Below are 26,495 nucleotides of genomic sequence, written 5' to 3'. Positions count from 1 at the left end.
AGCACCTGGTTTTTAGAACTGCCGGTGCTGAGCACTGGCAGGACCCTCCCCACTTAAAGCGCTGGTGACAAGTTACTCCTAAATGCAGAGCAAGAGAGAACTAAAAATGTATACACATTGGCTTGAAATGGATGACTGTAGAAAGAACAATTGATGGACAGAATGCAGAACAATGTCATACATTCACCCCAGTACAGAGATCTGGGCCCCCAGATCCTTGTGACTGGGGGGTAAATGTTCGCATTGTCCAGCATTACGTCCATCAATTGTTTCTTTTGCATATGGATGACTGTAGAACCACTGGGGAAATAAAACACTTATTTTTCGTGTGGCTTAAAAGTAAGAGTACATGTAGCCATGCTAAAACACATACAATATTTAGTGCACATGCAGACCATCATCTGCTTGACTTGCTGAACGAAAGTTCCTCATTTAAGTGTCCAAGAAGGTGTAAAGACTTCAACTTTGCAGCATGCTTCCAGCAAAGATGTGACATCACCTGATAGTCTTGTCTCGTTCAGAGTAGTTTCACTAGGAGTTTTTCAATGTCTTCAGTCATTCCACTGGACTTCATTAAGCTCTTAAAAAGTAAAAGTGCAGATATGGAAATATTCAGTGGCATGAACCTCTCCCTTGAGTTCAATTACAAGCGTGCTCTGGAAGGTGGAGAACTGCAGCCTTAAGGCCCGGCGGTGCAGGGTACGCCTAAAATCCCCAGGATTCACCTGCCTTGTCAAACACAGAGACACAGACTCTTCGTCTGGCGTAGAAGATGGTATTTATTAGCTGCAGCTAGTACAGTGGTCTTAGAAGTCGTCAGTACAACGAGGTTCAAAAGAGACTGCCACTTAACTCCGTGGCGCACAGGTTTAGATACGATACAATACAATGCAAAAATGCAATCACACAAGAGCATGAGCTATAGGCAAATGTTATAGACAATGTTTTAAGACTAAGGCAACTCAAATTCCCGGTTCCGTTTGTCAGTCGACCCCTTAAGTAAATTACAAATGAATCCACACAATTCGATTTACAAGCAGAGAAAACACAGCTGTGTGTCGTAGAAGGACAGTCATGAAACAGGAGAATGCATGAGACATGTAGCGAAGGACAGTAGATAAGATAACTTAAAGGAAACACTAGTGTGAAACAACATGTAGTCCGGGCGGGGATTAATCAGCTCAGACAGGAATTAGTGTACTCGGCCAGACCCTGACTCTCGTTAGTAAACATAAGCAGAGAAGCCACCTGACACGTAAAGGCAGAAACGACAAAACGCCGAGTTGCCTGAATGAGGGCAACATAAAATTGCGGCGATCACAAAATGGAGGCTGAGCACGAACGGATTCGTAATTTTCAGAACCTTAAAGGCCTATGTTGGTCCCTTTGTCCTGCTTACAGATTTTACAACCATATGTCTTCAATTTCACAAGCTTTAAGTTAGTGCCATGTGTCTTTTTTTTTTGCTCTGAAAAATATTTTAAAATGCCAAGGTAGAAATCTTGACTTAGCCCAATCACCAATTTCATTCCAGCCATGTGCCCTATTTGTTTGTCAATTAAGGTGCCTTGACCAGGCCAGACATCTAGAAGACATTCAGACAGTTTTGGCGATTTACCTTTTATATTAACTTTCAACACAACCACTTACATTTATATCAATGGGGAACCATTCAGTTTTTGCCTGGATTTCAAACTCCTTGTTCGATTTACATTTTTTTATTTTTCCTATTCAATTTGTCTTTATTTCCAAAGTTGTGGGCTCCTTTAAAATTCTTAATGTCCTTAAGGGGATTGTTGATTTGCTAGTTCTACATAAAACTCACACCATTTCTCTTATGTCCTTGCTTCTGATAGCAACCTACCAATTGTGAGCCAAGGGTAACTGTAATTGAGCCATTTTTTTGTTTTATGGATTCTCGTCTGTGAAAGCTCAGCCACAGTTCATGGCAGTTGATTTTCCCACACTGTGCCATTCATGCAAAGATTGTAAGTGAATTTTATCTTCCCCCAAATTCAGGCCACATTTCTTCCTTATCATCCTGTGGACTGTTAAAAATTCATACGTGGCAACATTAAGAAGCTTATGCATTAGTATATAAGGTAGCACAACTTTACATTCCTCCTGCCTTGCAGTTCATGCTGTGCTGTTCTTATAGAAGCCCCTCTGCTCATTATAAACCTGCAAAGCCTGCAGTGATGCATCTCCACAGCAGTGATCAATACCAGCAGTGAGCCAACCAACTTCTTTGTCAGCCCCATCTAAAGCTTGCTGGATAACTATGGAATACTGATACTCTCCCCCTACCCTCTCAGGGTGTCTCAGCGAAATTGTTAAAAAATTAGAAAAAAACAGGCTCTGTAGCAGTGAACGCACTGTTAAGTGATATTTAGAAAGGTTTGAGGGTTTTGTCATCCATGTCTGCTGTACTTTACAGCGCCCCTTTATGCTTTTGTATTTATCCCACCATCGTGCTGACATTCTCCCCGCTGTCACATGGGAGAAAGCCGAATGCTATTATTAACAATAGCAGATTCTGCTGAGCCTTTACAATTGAGACCATTTCCTGGAGGCAATAGTTCTTGGGATCAGTGCTTAATTTGCCAAAAAAGAAAATGTTGGGACCCAGAGCTTTTCTCAGGAGGCTGACATTGAACGCTGGGATTTCCAAAAGCCAACACTGCCTAATCTTGATTCAGTCTCCTCCCTTTTTCTTCCACCACCACACTAAATTTTATTTTCCATTTCACAAGTCTGTTAAGTGTATTATGACATATTGGCTTTTCCTCGCTTTTCAGCCAACAACATATTGCACAGTAGGGCTTAAATGTTTTGCCTCAACACTTTCTTTATTGGTTCAAAGCCCTACAATGCAAAGTGGTGTTGACTAAAATGCCAAAACTGGCCATGGAGCCACTTCTGAGGTTTGTTGTTTTCAAATGTTATAAAGTCATCTAGTGCAGTGGTTCTTAACCTTTTGACTTCTGTAGACCCCCACTTGATTATCATTGGGAACACGGGGACCCCCAATGAATCATTTTTAGAAATGGGGACCACCACTGAATCGTTATTAGAATCGGGTACCCCAAGGAATTAATTCTTGACATTGGTGATCCCAGGTAAGCATTTTCAATAATTTGAACCACAAAACAATACATAATAAATACTGAAACAAGAGTTCCTCAAACACATATACAAATGCTGAAATATTTAATTGAATTAACAAACAAATATAACAAAATCTAACTTTGAGTGGGAAGGTTGGATCTTTCCTAATTCAAATGAGCCACCCATACTATATTCTGTTTCATGCATATACACTGCTCCCATGAATCAGACTGAGGACACTGCCTTAATTTTTAGCTTCCAATTTCAAATTCTATCACATTTACAGAATGTTTGAACATTTTTATTGGTACATTTTGCTTCTTTGTTTATGTACACTTTATTATTCTGTTAATATTATTTAATTTTCTAAGCAGTCATGGGCCCCCTGAGTAGGCTTTGCGGATCCCAAGTGGTTGTTGGACCACAGGTTAAGAACCACTGATCTAGTCTATTTAAATAATCTAATTGGACATAAAACCAAAAGTAAACTCTGCTCACATACTTTGTGAGGGCTCACTCTTTCATTCAGATCATGCATTAAAATGAGCATTGGTAATATTAATTTTTTGTCTATTGGTATTGAAAAGTTTTATACCAAGGTTCACAAGAAAGGACGATGAGCAGTAGCACCACAGTTTTTCCTAATGCAAAGATCAGGCAAAAGAAGAATTGGCAGTAGGAACATTAGACAATTCTCTCACACATACTGAACAGCGAAAGAACCAGAAGGGTTTCACCGTAAAAAGGAAGGGAAAGGTTTCAAACGACTTTTGTATACTTCCGAACCATACATAAATATACAATAAGCACATCACATCTGGAAGACAGAGTAGTGCTGGATTTAGGGCCGTGCGACCAGTGCAGCCACATTTTACCACAAAGCGAGAGGAGGCACCTTTTGGGTAGCAGACTAAGACAAGATAAGAAGACGTGCACAGCAACAGTGCAAGTTTTGCTCCCTTACCGAATTGGCACAGGGTGGTAGTAGCAACGCAAGCTTCCCACTCTCACAGAGGTCCGCAAGGACAATCTTCCATTCACAGCAGGGCAGACTAGTACAAGATTTCTTTGGTCTGAGAACATGTACAGTTGATGCATGAGTGACCTGCAGGCTAGAGACAGACATGTGGAGTGGGTACTTAACTCACTGTGAGGAATGTAAAGGTGGATGAGAGATTGAATTTGCGAGATTTGACAAGATTCTCACTTTGGCGATTTTCCATTCCTACATCCCAAACGTCCACATTTTTCCACTTATTGAGAAGTAGATGTTACATCTTGGGTCGTTTTTATTTGGAGCAGCCCAGCCACAGCCTACGTAACTATTCCCCTTAAAGCCACATAACTGGTAATATCTGCAAAAATGTCTGAGTTTGCGGACACACTGTGCAGGGAGATCTCAGCTTTAGTGCTGCACATCTACAAAGTGTTGAGGGCTGACCGTGTTAATGCTGCATTTCAGAGCCAACTTATCATTTCATTTCTACATTTCAGAGCCAACTTGTCAATTCATTTCTGTGGGATACGTGGGGCTGAGTACGAGGGGTGGAGCTGATTGGTAGCCAAGCGTGGTTTCTAGCAATGATTCAGAATAAATCACCGCTTGACCCCCCCCCCCCACGCCCCACGCTTCCCGCCGCTGCTCCCCCTCCCGCTTTTGCCTTCTGTAAACCCTTCCCTCGCCCATTGGCCGCCCCGCCTCCCAGCTTCTCCTCCTTCCCACTTAGCCTCTTATGGAGGAAGCCGCGCTGAAGTGCAGCGGACGTGGGCAGCGGGTGCGCCAAAGGCAAGCCAGTCTTCGCCCGTCCGCGCCTGGACCGCGCCCAGTGCCGGAACCCCTGGCCCCGCCACACCCAAAGCACCCGACTGAGATATGACTCCGCCGCCCTCAACACTGGAAAAAAAGCTGCATGCTACCCCGAAGCGAACCCATGGACCCTTCACCTGTCCAGCCTGCAAATACACATGCCGTCGAACCTGCAGATCACCCACCGGACCTCGCAACAACAACCACCACCTCAAGTGCATCCTCCTCAACACACGCTCTGTCCACTAGCACGCCGTGGAACAGTGGGACCTCCTGGACACAACAGCACCAGACGTCGCCTTCCTCACGGAAACCTGAATGAACGCTTCCTCAGCCTCAGACATCGTCATAGCGATCCCGGACGGCTACAAGATCACCTGGAAAGACCGCGTCAACCAAACCGGAGGAGGAATCGCCATCGTCTACAGGAACACCATCAACATCACGACCATCACCGAAGACACACTCTCCGCCGCCGAACACCTACACTTCCAGATTCACACCGACCCCAAGACCACCCTTAGAGGAACACTCATCTACAGACCCCGGGCCCACGCGCACAATTCAGCGAAACCATCGCCGACCTAATCAGCCCACACGCCCTAGCCTCACCAGAATACATCCTCCTCGGGGACCTGAACTTCCACCTGGAGAAAAACAGCGACAACAACCACACCACCACCCTGCTCGACAACCTCGCCAACCTCGGACTCAAGCAACTGGTGAGCACCCCCACCTACATCGCTGGCCAAACACTCAACCCCATCTTCTCAGCCAGCAACCACTTCTCCTTCAGCCACTCCTCCGGACTACACTGGACCGACCACAGATGCATCCACTTCACTTTCAAAAAGAATACTCACCACCATTGCACGCAACAAATCCCCCGCAGATGCTGGAGCAAAATCACCACAGACCAGCTCCTCTAATCGCTGAGCCAGAATCCACCAGCCAACACCGCTGACAGCACCAACAACGCAGCCCACAACCTCACACAGTGGATCACCAACTGTGCTGACAACCTCACACCACTAAAGAACCCCCCAGTGTGACCAGCAACAGGAAAACTTCATGGTTCACGGACGCCCTCAAAGAAAATCTGCCAAACCCTTGAAAAAACCTGGCACCACGAACGAACTACAGAAAACATGACAGCCCTCAAGATCCCCACCCGTGAACACCACCAGTTGATCCGCTCTTTCAAAAGCACATCATTCCAAGAGCGACTAGACAACAACACCCACAACAGCAAGAAACTCTTTAACATCGTCAAAGAGCTCTCCAACCCCAGCGCCAGCAACAACGACATCACACCGTCACAAGAACTCTGCAACTCCCTCGCCACGTTCTTCCACCGAAAGATCACAGATATACACGACAGCTTCGGACCCCCACCACCACCCTCAGCGCCTAGACCCCAATCAGCTCTGAAGACACCACCAACATCATGAACTCCATCCACTCCGGCTCCCCCTCGGACCCTTGCCCCATCACATCTTCAACAAAGCCGACACCAACATCGCACCCCATCTCCAGAATATCATAAACAGCTCGTTCGCATCAGCCACCTTCCCCGAGAGCTGGAAGCACGCAGAAATCAACGCCCTTCTACAGAAACCCACAGCGGACCCGAATGACCTGAAGAACTTCCACCCCATCTCTCTTCTTCCCTTCCCGGCCAAAGTCATTGAGAAGACCGTCAATAAACAGTGGACTGCTTTCCTGGAGGCAAACAACTCGCTCGACCCATTCGAGCCAACCACAGCACCAAAACCGCCCTCATCGCAGTCACCAACGACATCAGGACCCTGATGGACAACAGAGAAACAACCGCCCTCATCCTCCTGGACCTCTCGGCAGCCTTCGAAACCGTATGCCATCGCGCCCTAATAACCTGCCTCTTCACCACTGGGATCCAAGGAAAGGACCTGAACTGGATCACCTCGTTCCTCTCCGACAGAACCCAGAGAGTCCGCCTCCCTCCCTTCCCTCAGAAGCCACCGAGATCATTTGTGGCGTACCCCAAGGATCCTCGCTCAGCCCAACCCTCTTCAATATCTACATGAGCCCCCTCGCCGCCATCGCACGCAAACGCAACATCAACATTATCTCCTACGCCGACGACACCCAGCTGATACTCTCCCTCACCAAAGACCCAGCCACCGCCAAAACCAACCTACAGGAAGGAATGGAAGACATTGCAGAATGGATGAAGCTCAGCCGACTGAAGCTGAACTCAGACAAGACGGAGGTCCTCATCCTCGGACAATCCCCTTCCGCCTGGGACGACTATGGTGGCCCACGGTGCTGTGTATCGCACCGACACCCTCGGATCACGCACCCAACCTGGGATTCATCCTGGACCCCTTCCTCACAATGACCAAGCAAGTCAACGCCGTCTCGTCATCATGCTTCAACACCCTACGCATGCTCCGTAAGATCTTCCGGTGGATCCCCACCGAAACCAGAAGGACTGTCCCCCAGGCCCTCGTCACAAGCCGACTGGACTACGGAAACACCCTATACGCAGGAACCACCGCCAAACTTCAGAAACGACTACAACGCATACAGAACGCCTCCGCACGAATCATCCTCGACATCCCTCACCACAGCCACATATCCGCCCACCTGAGAAACCTGCACTGGCTCCCCATCAACAAGAGGATCACATTCAGGCTCCTCACCCACGCACACTAAGCACTCCACAACATGGGCCCCGATTACCTCAACAGCCGCCTCTCGTTCTACATGCCCACCCGCCAGCTCCGCTTCGCCAACTTCGCCCTCGCCACCGTCCCAAGGATTCGCAGAACCACCACTGGCGGAAGATTGTTCTCCTACTTGACGGCCACATCATGGAACTCCCTCCCCGCACGCCTACGAACTACCCAGGACCATCTCTCCTTCAGGAAACACCTCAAGACCTGGATCTTCGAGCAGCAGTAGCACCCCCCCCCCCTCCATCTTCAGCGCCTTGAGACCCTCACGGGTGTGTAGCGCGCTCAATTAATAGATTGATTGATTGATTGAATAACAAATTGGGCATGACGTCTTAAATCACTCGAATGCCATTCAGTTATGTCGGTTATGGTTTCTTAGTTTCTGTAACCTCTGGCCCGAGTTTGCAGATTTGGAAAGATTCTAGAAATTGCCTGTTCCAAACATGACAAAACATGGCTGCCCACACTGGAAGACACTTAGGACAGGCTTGGTGTGATGACGTCACAGTCCATTCAGGGATGGTGGCTGTGTCTGGAAGGTGTTAAAATGATCGTCACCAGGGAAAGTAATGTAATCGGCACAAAAGGGCATACTAATAGAAATTTTTTGTAAGAAAAATATTGAAATCTTGAGTTATTACAAAATATTTCCTTCAATTGTAGGTATTGAATGTTCTGACGTGAAATTCACAATTCATTAACCTCGTCTCTTTTCAGGTTGTTGACAAAGCTGCCTTTCTAGAAGATAATAGATTTTTACATTAATTACCACGAACATTTAATTTAAAATAAAATATAACATACCACCAGTTAGAATGTGTGACCCGCCAGCTCCTAAAATATTCGCTGAAACGAGTTTTTGCTTTTGACGCATCAAAGTTCGGAATAAGGTTTGGAGACGGCGCCCTCAATTTTTGGGGGTCTTAATGTGTTAGAACATAGTTTGTTTAATTATAAACTGATTTCTAAAGCAGTATGCATTTCTTTGTGGCATGTTCTACAAATAGACATCCCGTGTGAGTCTATATGACGTATCTAATGTCCACAATTGTTTCCCGGAAACAGTGTAATAAATTGGATTGTGGCATTTCAAATCTACTTATTCAGGTTTTTGCTTACCGTGGCAAATATCGAGTTTATGTATAACATTATTTAGGTGGTTTTCAAACTTTTCGTAAATTGCTAAAACTTACAGATGTATTTGAGCAAATAGTCACTGTTAACAAATAGACATTCGTGTGTACATAAAATATAGGTGTGCATAAGAGGTTTGGGGGTGGAGTTGCCCCGTGGCTGCTGGAGGATAATGTGCAGAACATGAGGTTTCAGCCAGAGAAGCCATCATCCGAGATCAAAACTCAAAGGAACCAAATATTTTATCAGATGAAACCAGTTAATGCATATCAAGGTGGGACCACCAATTTAAATAACCTTTTCTGCTTCTTCAAATCTCCTTTTAATCAAATCAAATCATTAACTTCTCAAATTATCTAAAGAGTTGTTACTGATCTGCTTCATAACTGTGCAATCAGACCCCTGTAATGACAGAAATTTAATGTTGGAAGATGATGGGGGATGAATAGGCTTTCAGCACTAGCATGCTTTATGAAAAAAAATTGAAGAGATTTTCTGCGTTTGCTACACAGTGCAAAATAATGCCTGGCCTGGGTGTATGCTGCAAGGCACCATTTTCTTATGAATATATTCGATCTTATTTGTTTGGCAAAGGGTTGATTTTGCTAGGTCGAAATGGCAGATTAAAAACTGTGCACACAGGCTGCAATGGGAGGCCTGAGGCATGTTTATATAGGCTACTTAAGTGGGTGGCATCATCAGTGCTGCAGACCCACCTGTGGCATTTAAGTTACATACCCTGGGTACAAGGAGTACCACTTTACTAGAAAACTTAAAAGTACTTTAAATTTGCCAATTGGGTATAAGCCAATTCCACCATGTTTTAAGGAGAGAGCAAACACACTTTACCACTGGTAAAGTGTGCAGTGTCCAAAGGCCGACAAAATTGATGATCAGCAAAAATAGGAGGAGTGAATGCACAAAATCGGATGGAAGACCACCTTAAGACTGACAGGTTTGACAGTATCTAAATCAGGTTGGCTTCTTCATTATCGATAAACAAATTTTGTATATGTAGATTAGGCCACAAAGGCATTGGCACAGTGTTCTGGCTGGGACCGTAAACAAAAGTAACTTTTTGCTAACCATGACAGAAACAGCAAACTTGCCATTGAGACTTTTTCCAGTTCTAATCATATATGCCTTTGTCGTCATTTAGGTAGCAGCAGGCATTCAGATAATGGCTGGAGTTCCACATCTTCCCAGAGGGGATACCAGAAAGATCAACCACAGACGAATGCAGAGCTGGAAAGGCAGCGCATCATCCAAGAAATGAGGAAGACTACGTCGCTTGTGAATGACAACAGCTGGATAAGGCAGCGTGCTGCCAGTTCTTCGAGGGAACCCAGCAGTATGCCCAATACAATGAGAAGGTTAGCTAAATGGTGACAATTCTGTGCTGTTCTTAGTTATGCCTATTGTCAAACTGGTGACTCTACAGCAAAGATCGGTTTATAGTTGAGCAGGGCATTGAGCAGTCTGGTTATGCTGACCTAAACACAACTGAATTAAGCATTCATTTCAAATTATTAAAACATTCCTACACCATTTGTAAATTGATACTTGTATAGCGCACTACTCACCCGCAAGGGTCTCAAGGTGCTTGTACGAATACCGCTGTGGAACCCGTCCTGGCTTTCCCTGTGAGGCGTCCACTCATGGGCACCCCCAGGGTGAAGGCCAGGCATCCTTAGCGTTGTGGGGGGCCATTGTGGAGATTAAGCAAGAGTTGCAGAGTAGGACTCTATGATAAGAATAGGCACCGAGGCGGGAATTATCAGGTCCGTGCAATTTTGAGCCCAAGACCCGCCGAGGCGGGGAATTGAATCTCTGCATCAGGGTCTACCGCTCTAACCATTGAGCCACACTTCTCCACTAAGCTCTGTTGGCACCAAAGGTCTTTTTATAACTATATTGGCAATTTGAATTTGTGTTGTGCCTCAAGTTCATGCTAAATATGGTTTGCGATTAAATCCTATACAAGAAACTATGGACTCCTTGCGACTGTGAGTTGCTCCTGAATTTCCGGTATTAAGACTAACATTATCACAGAAAAACATTTTCTGAACCAAACCCTATATTCTTTGAGTATGACCTAATCATCATGGTAGCTTATTCTAGAACCGACATCACTGTAAACTCCCAAACATTTCTTCCTGCCATGGTCCTTAGGAACACACACAGCGTCAGGCTAGAATACACATGATTGGCCTTTTGTTAATTCACTGGCATCAACCACTGTGTAAATCCATAAACTCGTACAACAATGTTTTTTTTCTGGTTTGTTTCTTTTTGTGGTAAATCTGACACGGAGTATAACCATTTTTCCCTGCTAGGGGTGAATCTTTAGACAATCTGGATTCATCTGGAACAAGCTCGTGGAGACAGACGCCATGGACAAATCAGTCTTCATCTTACAACTCATTATCAAGCAGTCAAGATTTCAGCCGCCCTTCTTCAATCGTGTCCACCTCTAACCGCTCTTTTTTGCGCACTCCTTCCTCTAGTTTACCACCTGCTTCTGGTGGCACAGGGAGGACTGGTTCTCTGTCACAGGCATCTTCGGTTGCTTCCACCTCCCCACGAACTCTGTCTCCAACGCAAGCATCCCAGCCAGGGAGTCAGCAGAAAAGGTAGGTTTCTTTCACTCATATTGGTTTTTCATCAGTCTCCTTTCATCAGTTGCCGTACCTTTTTGTGCACGAAAATACAAATGACAGTCGCTATTTGATGCGTAACAGGAGGCACTTAATTTGAAGAGAATACATTGCTACTATGATTTCCAGTTGACCTAGATTCTTATCTGTGGATTATCTTCATATTTGCCTTTTTCATAACTTGAAAGTTTTTTTTTTTAATTCCCAATTTTTAATAGATATTGATTCTGAGCAGGAATTGCAATTCTGTTGAATAGTTCTCATTTTCCCAAATCAGTAGATGTTTAAGAATTATCAAACTGACTTACTAAGGGTGTTATAATCTTTATGGTATGTGCTTCATTATTGAAAACTCATTATTTACTACTATTGGGCAGTTTGTTGGTTGGAGACATGGGCCTGATATCCAATATTTAGATGAACATATTTTCACTTGAAAGTTAATTGTTGCTTCTGTCCTTAAAATTATTAGATGGATCTGTGTACGACCTTAATACAAGCCAGCCATAAATATCAATCAATTGTTTACCTTTACTGAAACTGTTGTCGGACGCCTACTCCTGGGTCTGTAACTACATTGTTTCATCAGGCAAATTGTTTTCTAAATTGGATTGGATTTCGCAAGTCCTGAAATAATAGCCATGTGATTGAACAAAAGTGCCATGTAGGTTTAATTAAAGACTGCTATTATGTGCATATTTTTGTACTTTGGCAAGTCGACATCCTGTTTATTCTCTAGGTGGAACTTTAAGTACAGCCTTCCTCATAGTTGGAGAGGGCAGGGTGTGTTCAGATCCAGTGCCTTATTATTTTGCTTCATAATGATAGTTGGACTTGGCAACTTACTATCTGATATTGTGCCAGACTGTATAAAGGACATCCTTTAAGCCAAACAGTTTACCCAGGATCCTAGCCTCCTGGCAGCAATAATAATTTTTCTTTTTAGGCTATGAATATGTTACCATTAATGAAGGATATGTATTGCTGTATGGGAGATATGTGGACCGTAATCAGAGGTTTATGATCCAGGTTCTCAGTTTCTGAATTTTAGCCAATATAATTTGAAACTGAGTAAAATGTTTTGTAATTCCCTTTTTTTCTCCCTCCCTTACCTTAGAAAAGTGGTTCATAACCTTTTGACTTCTGTGGACCCTCCTCCCCTACACTTATTCATTACATGGATTTGGGGACCCCCACTGTATCATATTGGAGTCTGGGGAACCCTACTGATTCATTAATGGAGTTTGCGGACCCTGACTTGAGCAAAAAATACCCACAATGTTTTTTCTTTTATCATGGTCAAATCAGTTGAGGGTATAAACTGCAATGAGGCTTTGCACAAGCTATATTACAAACATCATAGTCTCTCAAGTTGCTGGCAAAGTAATGTTCAAATCTACTTTGGGAATGGGAATTGGAAAATATTTTCTGTGGTTGTACAGGCAGATTATTACGTAGAAAGAGCAATCGGTTTAAATGTTTGGAGAGATGTAATAGATTATATGTGCCCACTTCGATGATAGTCTTTTCTACAGTGTTTTGTGGAAATGGACTGGAATTCAAAGGCATCTTACTGTAAGGCTTATAGGATATGCCTAATATGACAATACCCATCACAGCGCCATATCAGACGATCTACTGTCTTTTGGACAACTTGTTTTTGTCTACAAGTTGGTGATACTTTCTTAAAGGAAGCAGAAATACTTCAATTGATACAATTATCACCAGCTTTGACTGAACTTTCAATGAAATGGCTACTGCTCAATTTTAATTTCCCAGTAGGCATTATTTAGGAATATACAGGTATGGAGAGACCTTATTCTTCTCTGGAATAGCTGCATCTGTGTAGCGAAGTTGCAGTTTTAGCAACAAGCAACATGAGTTTTGCAATCACTGCTAAGAGACTGTCATTTTCCTTAATTCAAGAGGATCATTAATTTCCAGTTTAATGGCTTGAATCCCTTCAGAATTATTCAGGATTTCCACATAAACTCCTCACCGATAACCAATACATTAAAATCCAGAAATTAAACCGATATTCTAAAAACTCTCAAGTCCGAATCTAATGAAGTCAGACTGCCATCTTGAAGTGACAGAATGCTTTCTGTCTCCTTATGTTAGCAGAGCATGTCTTCATATACATTTGTTATAGCTTTTAAGCATCTGTACTGCCAAATAATTTGTTTGTTGTTTTTTTGTTTTGTTTCGTCATTTTTTTATTGAAACAAATACTCAACATAGTTACATTGTAGTACAGGGAGGAAGAAACAGTACTATCAGATGATACTAGGGGTGGGGGGAGAAGGAAAAAAAGGGTTGTGGTAGGTAGGGAGGGGAAAAGGCACAGGGAAATGGTACATAACACAGAAGAGTCGAGAGCACTAGCTGGCTTAGCGCTGGGTGTTTCCCTGGGTAGCAATTGTCGAGGAGCCGGCGGTCCGTAGTCCCATATGAACTGGTGAGCGGGGGGGAGAGGTTTGGGACTGAAGGGAGTAAATGATCCTAGTATCCCACCACTGGGGGTGAGCAGAGGAAGGGAAGGCGCAACCTCCCTCGTGGGGTTGAGTGGACAGTTAGGCCTCCCATGCCTGTTTGCTGAGGAGGACCGTAGTCCGCCGGTGGGGAGGAAAGGGTGAGACTCCGAGGGGATTACAGGAGGGGTGGCAGAGCGTGCAGCTTTGGCAACCCACCTAGAGGGCTCCCACCTAACTGTGTGTCTGTCAAATCATTTGTTTCCTTGATTGTACATTGCAATACTCTGCTCTTATCAGAACGGTTTCTATATGTAACAAGCAAGGTTCAAATTAGACATTACAGATAGACTCTTGAAGGCTATCCAATCTCTAGGGTTCAGAGTAATCCTATTTATCTAGAGGACTACAGGATTCAAAAATGTTACTCTTTATTTCCCAGAGAAATCAGAACATCTATGTGACATAGTAAATCTCTGTAAATTACCTATATCTTCTCCTGGAATTATTTAAGAAGTAAGCCCTGGCCATATCTTAAATCTAGCAACGTGGACGATTGGCTTGTACAGTTCTCAGGCACTGGCTTGTACAGTAACAATTGACCTACTACCACACAACTATTTTTTTAATTATTGCAGAGGTATTCTCAGGTTTGTCATTGGACCAGCCTTATTAATACAGGTGCTAACTTTGAGGCAGAATTCTGCCCAGGGTGTGTGCACTTAAACACCCCAACATCCTGGCTACAAAGATGTATGTATGTATCCTATAGGCTTGATTTTCCAATCAGAGCCCCGAGAAACCATTACCAACTGCTAAATCTGTGTGAACAGATTTGGTGAGCTGTAATTTCCCAGGAATCAACAAAGTTCTTATTTGCATTATTATCTGTTTTGAAGACCGTTGTGCACACTGCAGCCCGTCATGTCAGGAGCAGTCTTGAATACTGCACTGTACACAGCTTTCCCTCCTACACGTGCCTTAATTGCCATCAAGGAGTTTACTTCCCATGTTCAAGCATTCAAGACTCTCTGCTTAAGTCTGAGGTGTCCTGGAGTTATTAGAATCTCCCCTTGACACATAACCTTTGGTCATTACTGTATGGCATCTGACATTTTTGTGTATGGTACGTGTGACCGCAATCATTAGGAAGCAATTGATCTAAAGGTCAATATTCCATTTGATAAAACCGTTTATCTAAAAAGTGCTGCTTGCAGACAGAAGGAGATGGATTAGTTAAACTTTTCCTGGAAATCTGTAACGAGGAACCTCCAGAGAGGACATCAACAGAGCAGAATTACATCTGCAATGCTTCCATTAAACATGTTCTGCAGTAGAATCTACTAACCTTTTTTTCTTAACTAAAGACCAATTCTTTTGCGCTTAAACCCCCCCCAAAATGAGTGTTTTTTGGCATTTGGATTTCGAATGCTTCAGAGGTTGTGTGAGGGGGCAGTTGGTTCCGTTATTGTGATTGAAACACTTGGATTTGGAAAAAATAGGCATATTTATCTTTTTTGGGGGCATATTATGACTGAAGGATTGGGAGGGATGTCTGAAGGAATTGGAGGTGTTTGGGGATGTCTCCTGTGGAGCAGCCTCTCCCCACTGTAAGTTTTGCTTTACTATTCCACATGTAAGTATTGTATTCACATTGTAACAGCAGTATCTTATGCGGTCTAAAAATGTTTCTACATTAGTCGACTGATTTACAATTTCCAGTGACCTTCTCATTCTGTATCTAGGTCTGTGAGTGGAAAAAAATTGTGCTCATATTGTAATAACAATCTGGGCAAGGGAGCTGCCATGATCATCGAATCTCTGGGTCTTTGTTATCATATACAGTGTTTTAAGGTGAGAGTTGGGAAGGGTACCTAAGCAACTGCCCTTGGAGAAAGCATGGCTCGGCGGAAACTTGGTTGCGGGAGCTCAACTAACACCAGCTTTGTCTTGCATGCATGATTCCATGTAACAGTAGTATAACATTTGGGAAGTGTAGGGTGTTGTATATTTATAGCTGATTCCATTAGCAAATTCCCAAAGATTTTTGTTAAGCACACAGTCTGTGGTGGATCAGGAACATTTAAAAGAAGGCTAAAACTGACGTAACTTAAAACCATGAAACCGGAACAAATAAAAACAGAAGGTAACCATGTGAAATATTGGTGAATACCACCCATTGTCTAGAAATCCAACAGGCCATGCCAACTTCTTAACTAGAAGGTAAACATGTGAATTTGAACTGGCAGAAATCCAATAATTTTGATTGTTAAAGGGGGATGCCTGCATATGTGTTCATGCTAGAATACATTAACGCAGATCATGATCCCAACAGAAACATAATGCTCTTTCTTGCACTTTGTGGGGACGTTTGATGGGACTCACGGGCTCACACTCTGCGACTCTGGATACCCTGCCGGGGTTATCTCACAGGGGAATACCAGGACGGGTTCCCTAAGCAAGCGCCGGGACACCCACTGCGGGTAGCTGTGCGCTATATAAGCTCAAATACAAATACAAATACAAATATCAATTGTCTAACGGTTGCTTGAATGTTAAACTTTTCATTTGTATATACAAACATTTGTATACAATCTACCGAGGTAATCAATCCTAATGCAAATGTATCGTACATTCCTCAAGGAGTACCTGACCTAGATCTAAAACCAAGTGCATACTCAAATGCTGATTGTATTAAGAACATTTGAAACTCTTACCTATGATCATAAGGAACTAGACAGATGTGTAATATAATTGAATTTTATAATCTCGGTGCAGCAAAGAGAACAGCTGAGGCAGTTTGAAAATTGCCAATCTTGAAAACATCAGGTCTTGGCAAGTTCCTGCTTCTGTTTTAGATCTCCATGAAACACTACTTTAGGCAGGGGTCCCCAAACCGGTCCTGGAGGGCCGGGTCCATGCCAGATTTTTGGGATATCCCCATTGAGATACATGTAGTAATTTTAAAAATCTGGCATGGATCCGGCCCTCCAGGACCGGTTTGGAGACCCCTGCTTAGAGTAATTGCTTCACATGTGCAGCATCCCAATATGTATTCAGGTATTCGTTGAAATGGCAACCAGCGAAGCATTTTAAAGATAGGATGAATATCAAAGTTACAAATAAGTAAATATTCAAACCTGATTGAAGAGTAGCTGTAAGAAACAGACCATTGCCTGAATGGGCACTTGATTGTTGTTTAACCCCTTCACTGCGGCGGCTATTCGGCCACAGTGATAAGGGGGCGGGGCGGAAGAGCTGCGGGCGCATGCTGGTGACGGAACCGCTCCGTCACCAGCGTCGGTTGCGCTGTGCTTATGACGGAGCGGTTCCGTCATGTCCCCGCCCGCTCAATAAAACGCTCAGCTCAGGCGCGAAATTCGCGCCGCGCATGAGCGGCGTGCGGGCCATGATGGAACCGCTTCGTCATCAGCACAGCGCCACCGCAGCTGATGACGGAGCGGTTCCGTCATCAGCACTTAAGGGGTTAAAAGATCGCCTAATCAGTTCACTACTATGGTTTCCCCATAAGGGAGAGTTAGTATGCCGTTTACTGTTGTTTTTGGGAATTTATCTCTACCATAACTTGTTCGTTTTGAATTCTTTCTCACTTTACTAGCAACCTACTGACTTCCACTGCTAAATTGTGCGAAAACTAAAAAACCAAAAGCATAGAAATGTAATGTAGATGGAATCTTTCTTCACCATCATGAAATCTCAACTGCAGTGAAAGATAAAAACGGAAAAAAACGAAAGGTCAAAGCAGTTGCCCGTAAAGAACATGAAGGATCATGTTAAATATCTAAAAACAAAATGGTGAAAATAGAGTTATAATAAATACGCTTAAAGTAGGGCTAACTAAATTAGTTAATGTATTTAACAGCACATCAAACAAACATTAAAGGAAATCTTAGTTGGTAAAGTTATCTGCTTTGGTGCCTATAATGTTGCATGGTATCTGCAAGTGGATATCCCACCCTGTTTTTCAAAAGCTAATATTTATCTTCAACCAAATTCTAGGTGAACTTTCATTAACCAATCAGATCTTTTCAGACTCTACTTATCTTTTTTTTATTTTTATCTGTCTTGATTTCTGCAATAACCAATTGTATTTGTTCCGCTTGGCTTCTTTTTAGCCCTCTAACGACTGAATGTTGCTCTGCTGCTGCTGGGAATCAGGGTGCAAGCTTTGCTGCCTTTGACTTGCTGCAAACCTTATGACTCATTAAAGGTCACTTACCCCTTCTGGCATTGTAATGCACTTCTTTTCCTCAGTGTGTCGCTTGTGAAACTGACCTTGGAGGCTCACAAACCGGAGCAGAAGTCCGAATCCGAAACAACGAATTGTACTGCAACAGCTGCTACACCAGATTCAAAAGTAAGCCAATACTTGCTTGTGTATGCTTTGTTGTGCTTTTAAGATTGAAGTTTAAGCACTGATCCAGTTTCTTGAAATATCCTTTGGATCGACCTTGTGTTTTGATCAATTGTGGTCTTGTCATAAAACCAATTATTTCGTGTGTCCTTAGACACAACATAAACCCAGAGAACAGTCCAGCTGCTGTGGCTCGCTTGCTGCCATGCTCCCTGAAGAAATTGATTCCCACGTGTGCACAACAGATGCGCCTTTGTCTCATTAAATTAGAATCATTGCCTTACCATGATTACCGGTTTACAGAAGTAACATAAATATTGGTTTCGTTAGATTCAGCCATTAATTAAAGCCTACAATTAAGCAGCATGCTCTTCTACTCTTTGCAAAATTAAATCCGTGTGCTTGACTTTTTTGCCACTAACTAGCCATGAACTCCCATTAGTAAATTAGTTTATGCAAATACTTTTTTCCTTTTTGCTGCAATTCGTAGCAACCAATCTGTATCTTGCCTCAATAGCATGGGTGCGGGTAGAGTGTAGACAACTGATTGATACTTTCAGTGGGAGGCTAATATTCATTGTTCTAGATGATAAGAGATGTGATAAACGGTGAGTAGTTGGTCAGAAAAGGTAAAATAATTAGCTGTTCCCCTTTCCATTTTCTTCCTTGTTTCTCACTAGTGAAAGATCTTTCCTTCTTCTGTGTTGATCGCCCCTTCTGTATCCTATCTCCCGTAGACTCCTCGACAGCAGAGATACAGAGACAACCCAATTGATTTAAAAAAATTAAGACATTAAATTCAGCTTGAAGTCCCAAGGACCATCTCCCTTAATAATATTTGGTCCGGGTACCAAGAATAATGGTCAGAGTTGTTAAAGTTAATGTGTGTTTGTGTTTCACAGTGGAGATATTCACAGTGGAGATATAACAATGTTGTTATTTGCAAAATATACTTCAAACCCAATTTAATGATAATATATTAGGACCTCGTGATTTGGGGACTCCTTTCAGATATGTTTGCTTTGGTCCAAGACAGAGTTGGTTAGACTTTGCTTTGAAATGGTTTTTACAATATTTGCCAGGCACAAAACAGACACCTTTTCCACCATCAACTCTCGCTGTCTAGGGGTTACTTTAATGCGCTCTCTTTACTTACCTTTTGTCTTCTCAGATCCCCTAAATTTTGCACAGCAGCATATTTGCGATGTGTTATACCACTGAATGCAGCGTGCTGTTTATTATTTTCTTTTATTTTACTGTTTGCAGTCCATTAGAATGTCCGCTTTTATCAACTTTCATACATATCTCATGTACATATGAGGTTAACTGGAAGCTTGCACCTGAAATGTTATACAATAAATGTTATATATTTGTCAAATTAGTTTCTTCTAACCAAAAACCCTTCCATCACGTACATTTTTTTTTGTATCATTGTCCAAACTAGTGTTTGGATTTCTAATTATACTTAAAGGACAAGTACTTGGGGGTTGTGACTAGATGGAAGTCAGATAATTATGCATCCCCCTATCTCCTGCCACAGACTGACAAGCTCGTGATTGTTCTACTGTAATTTTATATCATGAGTACGGTGTGATTCCTAACCAATTTAGATTTCAACACTTGGTGTTCTTTAAAAATTGTCATCTATAATTATGGCCAATTATATGCCTTTATAAGCATACATAAAGCTGTCACTGAGTTTTTATAGGAAAGGTTGTTTACTGAATAAACATAACATTTAGGAACCATGTTTGGGACATGAAAGAACGTGAATTCACCAGCCAAAAGAAGCAACCTTTTTACATGTCTAAGAAGCTCATAACTTAAAAAGAAATTTAATTCTACTGCAGTTCAGCATGTGTGTAGTCTTTGACATCAAGCACCACAGTATTTAGTTTAAGTTTAAGTGTTTAAAGTCTGATCCACCCCACTGAAATGGGACCGCGTAAGAAAATGGCAAATTTGACCAAACCTGAAAAGCTTTCTTGTCACTAATTTGAATGATGTGTGATACCTCGGCCTAAAGTAAGTCCACCTTCTTAGTTTCTTTGAGCTTGAGTTATCAGGGATCTCAACAGTGCAAGTGGAGCTGTCCAAGCTCTTCTCTAAGCCTGCATTGTTCATTAAGTGAGCCTCACGCCTTTTGACTGTACTGATCAACAGTCCTTTTGAGAATTAAATCAGTTGTGTGCACTACTCTTAATTTAGTTACAGTGCAAGTTTGAGAACTCTGGGCTTCTTGTCGCATAGGTCAAAAAAGCATTCATGGGGATGGGGAGAGATATTGGAAGGGAAGAGGTCTTCAGCTGTCAGGAAAGGATGAACCAACCATGTGCCCCCCCCCCCCCCCCCCCCCCCCCCCATTGCCACACCACAACACCTGATCACTGTTAGGTCTGACTTGACTACATGACATATTGCTACAAGGTATTTCAAGTATATGAAAATTAGGCTTTGGCTTCACCCAGAGGGTTATTTCTCGCTCACATCATTGTGTTGGCTGTTGGGTGTTTCATTGGCCTCCTTTGGCGTGCTAGCATTTCAGTATCAAAATGTAGCATGGCAAAGCATTACAGACTAGATTACATTTCAAAAGTTCACTGCAGCAGAACATTCTTTAATGCTGTCTGTGAGGACTCAAAATGCGAACCTGATCTATTGGCTTTGCCAGTGCTTGGTTTAATTATCTAGAGCAAGTGGCAAAGGTAAAAATTACAAAGGTGGTGGTTGTGGCCTCTTTAGTGGTAGCTTCCTTCACCAATATGGTTTGTGGCCTCTGTAAGGGTACTTGGCACATAGTATCTCAAAACAGTTGTCTTTATCTATAATTCAGATTTGTAAGCAAACCTTTAAACCTTGGGATCAATTGAATGAGTCAGCTATGCTGACTAGGTAAAATATAAAAAAAAATACAAATTAGGTCAAAGATTTGCGCTTGAAAGGCACACACGTGAGTATTATCTTAGTAAAAGTATTTTTAAAACAAAATGCCACTTCAGGTTTTATATGCAAATAATTGAACAGAAGTGCTTCTGTATTGCCACAAATTGCTAAATGACTGTATAAAAGCAGCTTTACATCGTGTTTGACATCTCCAATAACTCCTGACTTTTGAAGCTATGAAGTCCAGGGAAACAGATAAAAATAAAAAATTACACCCTTTGACCAACGAGAAACTCTAAGAAGATCTTGAAACTGCTGCAAAGCACCAGAAATGGAAGGACACAGGCCTAGTGCCCTTGTAACCTGATTATACTGTAAAATAAATGTGTACCATGACATATAAAACATTAAACAGGTCTTTGAGAGGCAGTACTTTATTAAAGTTATATGCAGAACACCAGTCACACGCAGTTAAATACAAAAGAAAATATTGTATGCAGCAGATTGTGACTTGCATTATAAAATAAGCAGTGCACTATTAAAGTCCATATGTGTATACTACCAGGTGGGTTTAAACCCCATGTTATTTATACAAAGCACCCTCCACCCCTTCAGCTCAGCTACTGTGCGCAGAAATTCTACAAATAACAAAAGGATTTCTGTGACAAAAGCAGTAACTCACAGCTATCATAAAAATACTTCTGCAACTATGCTTGATTTATGTTCTTTTTATCTTGTCCTTAATTCAGTCTGAGATGCTACTCCCTTAATGGCATTTTAAGATAAGACCTCCTTTGAACGACTCTTGACACGATGATCCTCTAAAGGCCAGATTAGATTGAGTACACTTGTAGCACATTTCTCACACTTTAATGTTTAAGGTGCTGCTTGGTGGTACTCATCATAACCACGTTGGCAAAATGAGTGATAACCACACAAGGTCACGCCTTTTTTTGACAACTGCATGAGCATGTATAAACTGTAGTGCTACCTCATAGATCATACTTTTTTGGAGAGCCTTGTTAACTATGGTCTACTACATGGTTGCCTGTTAACTTTATTAATTTCGTGAATAGAATTAATTTTCTCTTGAAATTAGGAAAGATTTCAGCTCCGGTTTGAAAGATTAGTTTTTTTTATTGCTTCCCTGGCATTTAGGTGAGTATGTAGTTCCCAAAAGTCTGGAAGCCGTGACTGGCAAAGCTCCGTTTGTGTGGAACCGGAAGCATTTTAACATTCAGTGATGTTAAAAGCCCATTCTGGAAAATATATTTTTACTTTGTTTGCAATGAAGGATTACCGATTTAATAAACTAAACTATGTGAAAGATACATAAATATTTGAATGTTATTCTGTTTATTAAGCTAGCAAAGCTCTCTCATGCCCAGGGCACTGTGGTCCTACTTGCATGTTAATTTTTTAAGCAAGCAGCTGCATTGGTAAGTTTGCGCAATTTTTTTGGGGGGGGGGGGGGAGGAGGGGGGTTTTGGTGGGGGCGGCAGATAAATACTGTTGCAAAATTCGAGTGTTGAAGTTGGTGTTGCCAAAGTTACTGTAGCTTTATATTCTTGAAGGTGTTACCGTTGAAGGACCATGCTGTATTCTTAGATGGAAAGGGCATAGTTTTGAGTTTTTTTTTTGGAGGGTTCAGAGTTAGATTTTCCTTTAAAATTAACCTAAGGATTTTTACATTGTTTTGGTAGGAGACCTAACTGCTCCAGCTTATTAGTGAATGCCTGCAATTTGCCTTTTCCGTCTAAGCAAACCCTTGCCTTGCTTCCAGTGAATTCAGAGAGCTGTGATGGATCAAGCTGAACATAGGCCTGAAGCAAGACTCCACTTAGCAAACTGTCTACTCGAGCTCCACCTTAAAAATGTGTAGTATTTTAATTGAAAGCGGTGAAGAGAAAAGCTATTGGTTGAATATATGTATTAAGCAGTGAGTGGGACAATGTGGACCATTAAATCATATCCTGGTTAATTCTAATTTTGTCGTCTTCCTATAATTTTAATTTGCGCCTGGTGTCAGCAACTCCTCGGGGCCCAGCCGGGAGGACAGGATATTGACATTAAAAACATCCTGAATAATAGTTAAAAGTGCACAAGGATTTAAGTCGTATATCCAAACTATATTTAACAATCTGAAAATAGGCATATTCTTGGTAGATTGTGAGTTATACAATTACCTTTTTAACATTACTGGTATTTCAAATCATTTCCATGCAGTAGAGACGGCTCTGGCAGTATATTTTAGATGTTGCCGCAAGAGGTCATTAAATTATTAATTTTCTTTCCACACGTTCTTTCACTTATGAGTCTGCCGATCCACGGACCTCCAGACTCGCAAGGGCACGACGGTGGCAGTCTTCCGACTCCCCTATTACAATTAGGGCGGTTGGACTGCCAGTTCCCCGCTGCAGCCTCCAGGAAACCGCAGTTCCCTGGTGGTGTGGTGTTGGGGCTGTCTTATGGCCGCAATATGGTCGGCGGGACTGCTGCAGTCTCGCTAAGCATATTGCATGTTTGCTCGCAGACACTGTTTCCATGGTGGTTCCCACTCCATGAAAACTGTGGTGGAGAGGAAACAAAGGGGACCCTACATGGCCCCCTTGTATCTCAGGGCATGTGGTGCATGCAGGGGGGGGCACAACATGTGCTCCCCCCCTTTTCTGCAGGCACCCCAGTTCCTGCACGGCACAGACTTTGCAGTCGAAGCCGTGCAGGAACTGTTTTTGACGTTCCCATTGCGGTCCCCATTTTCTCCGGCACCGTCGTGGGAGCATACAGAACAAAAAAAGCCAACCAGATACCAGAAACACTGTTAAACTGGCCTGACCATGGTTTTGGCGGGGCAGACACGACTCTGCACCCCCAAACTTATAATCAGGCCTTGTCTTTCGTATTAAACTAGTACATTGCTTAACTGTCACGTACCCGAATAGAAAAAAAATAGCAACAAGTAAGGTACTTGCACTTGACAAGGTCCAAGCCCACATCTGATTCTTGTAAACACCACAGTAGATCAAAGTAATTGCATCACTTAAACCAATGCAAAACGACCAATTTTACAAATCCCTTTAGGATAGAATATCCGGTAGAAAACATTAATGTTAAACCCCCTGCAGGGTTAACCCAGGCCATTTTCGTAGTTAGTCAGCACAAAAAAGTGATAGAAAGGCAGACTTTTGCAAGTACTAGGACATGAGAAACCAATCTCGAACCCCAAACTGCATCCTGGATAAATTCAAGAGTTGATCAAACTTCAACTAGCAGACAGTTTGGATAATTAAAATTCGTACAAATTTGTTTCACTCAGAATTATCTCATTGCTGGTGACGGGTATTAATTACAATGTTGTGATCACATCTTCTTTTAGTCATATACCACTGCTCAGTCCTGATTCAGCTAGGGGGAGGTTCTGGTTTGAGGGGTGGTTTGAGTGCATGTCCAAAAGTAACGCCTTCATCCCACCTGTGTCTCCCCACAACTTCTCCATTGATGTACACACTCTCCGATGTGTTGCCCCCCTCGAACAATTCCCCCTTGTTTTTTAGCATCTTACATATCAGCGTGGGTTGCTGTGCAACATGGCTTAAAGTGAAAAGGCGCTATAACACGCACAATGCTGGCAGCGTCATAGCTTTTTTTGTTTTTTTACTTAAAGCCATTGTGCACTGTAGTTCACGCTGCTGTGCAACATGTAAAAACACATTGAAAAAGCCAATAAATGTCATATAGGCGAAAACTATTGGCTTTTCCAAAGCTATTTTTAAAATGCCTCCGGAAGGGACTACGCCATTATATATGTACTATTTCTGAAGTGAGATGTTAACTCCAATTTGGTTTCAGAGGAACATATTACCACTGGATGCTGAGTGATTTGTGTGTCTTGTAGCATATGCTAATGTGCCATTTTTTCCCTTTCGCAGCAGTCAGACAGCCAACCCCAATGTGAGGCCAGTGCGAACCCGGACCCACTGATGCAAATAACCGAAGAAGAACTTGCCACTGAGTCGGATTCAGAGATATGAGCATATAGTGCATGTGTGGGCTACTTACATTTGGTTTGGTTATCTAGGTTCCATAGGCTATATATTTTATTTACTTTAATTTGACTGTACTATACGTTTCTTTATGATTTATTTATGAACAGATGATAATCAAAACTATGGAGCTCTCTTGGAGAACCGAAACAGTCACTTGTTGAACTTCAAAGCATATAAGACACTCGGGAACCAACTTCAAGATGTGTTTTTAGTGGGCTCGTCTGTGAGCCTCATCTTCCTTTGGTGGATCAAAGAGGGTATTTTGTTTAAAAAATGCTCTTTAAGAGAGCAGTGTTGATGTATTCTACATAAAGCATATTTGCATTTGCTGTCTTTATATTTGATGCACTCTGCGAATTCAGCAACGCGGGCCTTCTATAATGAAACATTAAATGCACTCGAAGCTGTTTGCTCTTTGTATTCTGGTTTATGTATGTATGTATGTATATTGTTGCTTTTTTCAGACAGCAGGAATGTTCCAAGCAGTGTATGTCGTCTTGGTTGTATGGCTGGATTTTACGAGGTTCATCATGGAAGTCCCAATCTGTGGTGCCAATGGAGGAATGCATTTACACTAGAGGAGAGACATTGCTGTCACTTTATGTACGGATAACTTTAACTACCAGTTGTTTATGGAAGTGTTCTTACTCCTTAAAGGACATTACTGTAACTGAAAATATTTTTCTTATCTGAGGAATTTAAATTGTAAATAAAAGTGCTAAGTCTGCAAATAAATACGGACATGATTATTTGCACCCTGTCCATTGTGTGACCTGCAGTACCAGACATCATAATTTAGCATTGTAAAAGTTTCTGCTTTGAAGAGGAGATGTGACCTCTGTGTATTATTTAGGTGTTTGAGATTTCAAAATATACCGGTAAAATGTTTAGGCGATACTGCCAGCTCTTGCTTAAAGAAAAAAATGTGTAATGCGGGCAAGAGCTATTTACTTACTGGTAACCGTCAACAACTACATGAGGGCTTCTCGCTATGTACAGACACTCTTTCTGGATAATGTTACTTTTAGTGCAGCGGCCCTCACACCTTTTCATGTCAAAGCTACTCATGTAGAATAATATAATATACTGCCACCCATTTTCATAATTTTTTTTTTAAACCTTTAGCCCATTTTCATAATTACATGTTAAATGCTGAAGCATCTAACGATTTTCCGAGCATCCATTTCAGCAGGAAACCATCTATGGATTTATCAGGATCTACAGGAAGTGATATAATTGCATTTCACAACATCCATCTCTACACGAAGTGACATCATTTCATTGCCAGCATTAC

The 26,495-nt window shown here is 42.3% G+C and overlaps 1 protein-coding gene across 22 annotated transcripts in view; it reads left to right on the top strand.

Moving 5' to 3' along the window:
- Positions 1–25,956, top strand: part of LMO7 (LIM domain 7) — a 501,535-nt gene extending 475,579 nt beyond the window's left edge. For 14 of the 22 annotated variants that reach the window (XM_086934880.1, XM_086934878.1, XM_086934876.1 and 11 more), the window contains 6 exons: positions 8,891–9,043; positions 9,929–10,142; positions 11,106–11,402; positions 15,643–15,751; positions 18,173–18,275; positions 25,085–25,956. In XM_086934880.1, coding sequence (XP_086791006.1) covers positions 8,891–9,043; positions 9,929–10,142; positions 11,106–11,402; positions 15,643–15,751; positions 18,173–18,275; positions 25,085–25,110 — 902 coding nt within the window. In that variant the 3' untranslated portion in view covers positions 25,111–25,956. The remainder of the gene's footprint in view (positions 1–8,890; positions 9,044–9,928; positions 10,143–11,105; positions 11,403–15,642; positions 15,752–18,172; positions 18,276–25,084) is intronic. The other 8 variants (XM_086934883.1, XM_086934882.1, XM_086934884.1 and 5 more) reach the window with 1 other exon arrangement.
- Positions 25,957–26,495: the final 539 nt, after the last annotated feature.

Source organism: Lissotriton vulgaris, chromosome 8 (genome assembly GCF_964263255.1).
Source record: "Lissotriton vulgaris chromosome 8, aLisVul1.2, whole genome shotgun sequence".
Lineage (NCBI taxonomy): Eukaryota > Metazoa > Chordata > Amphibia > Caudata > Salamandridae > Lissotriton > Lissotriton vulgaris.
Note: the sequence above shows the minus strand (reverse complement) of the source record. Positions and strands in the feature narration are given on the sequence as shown.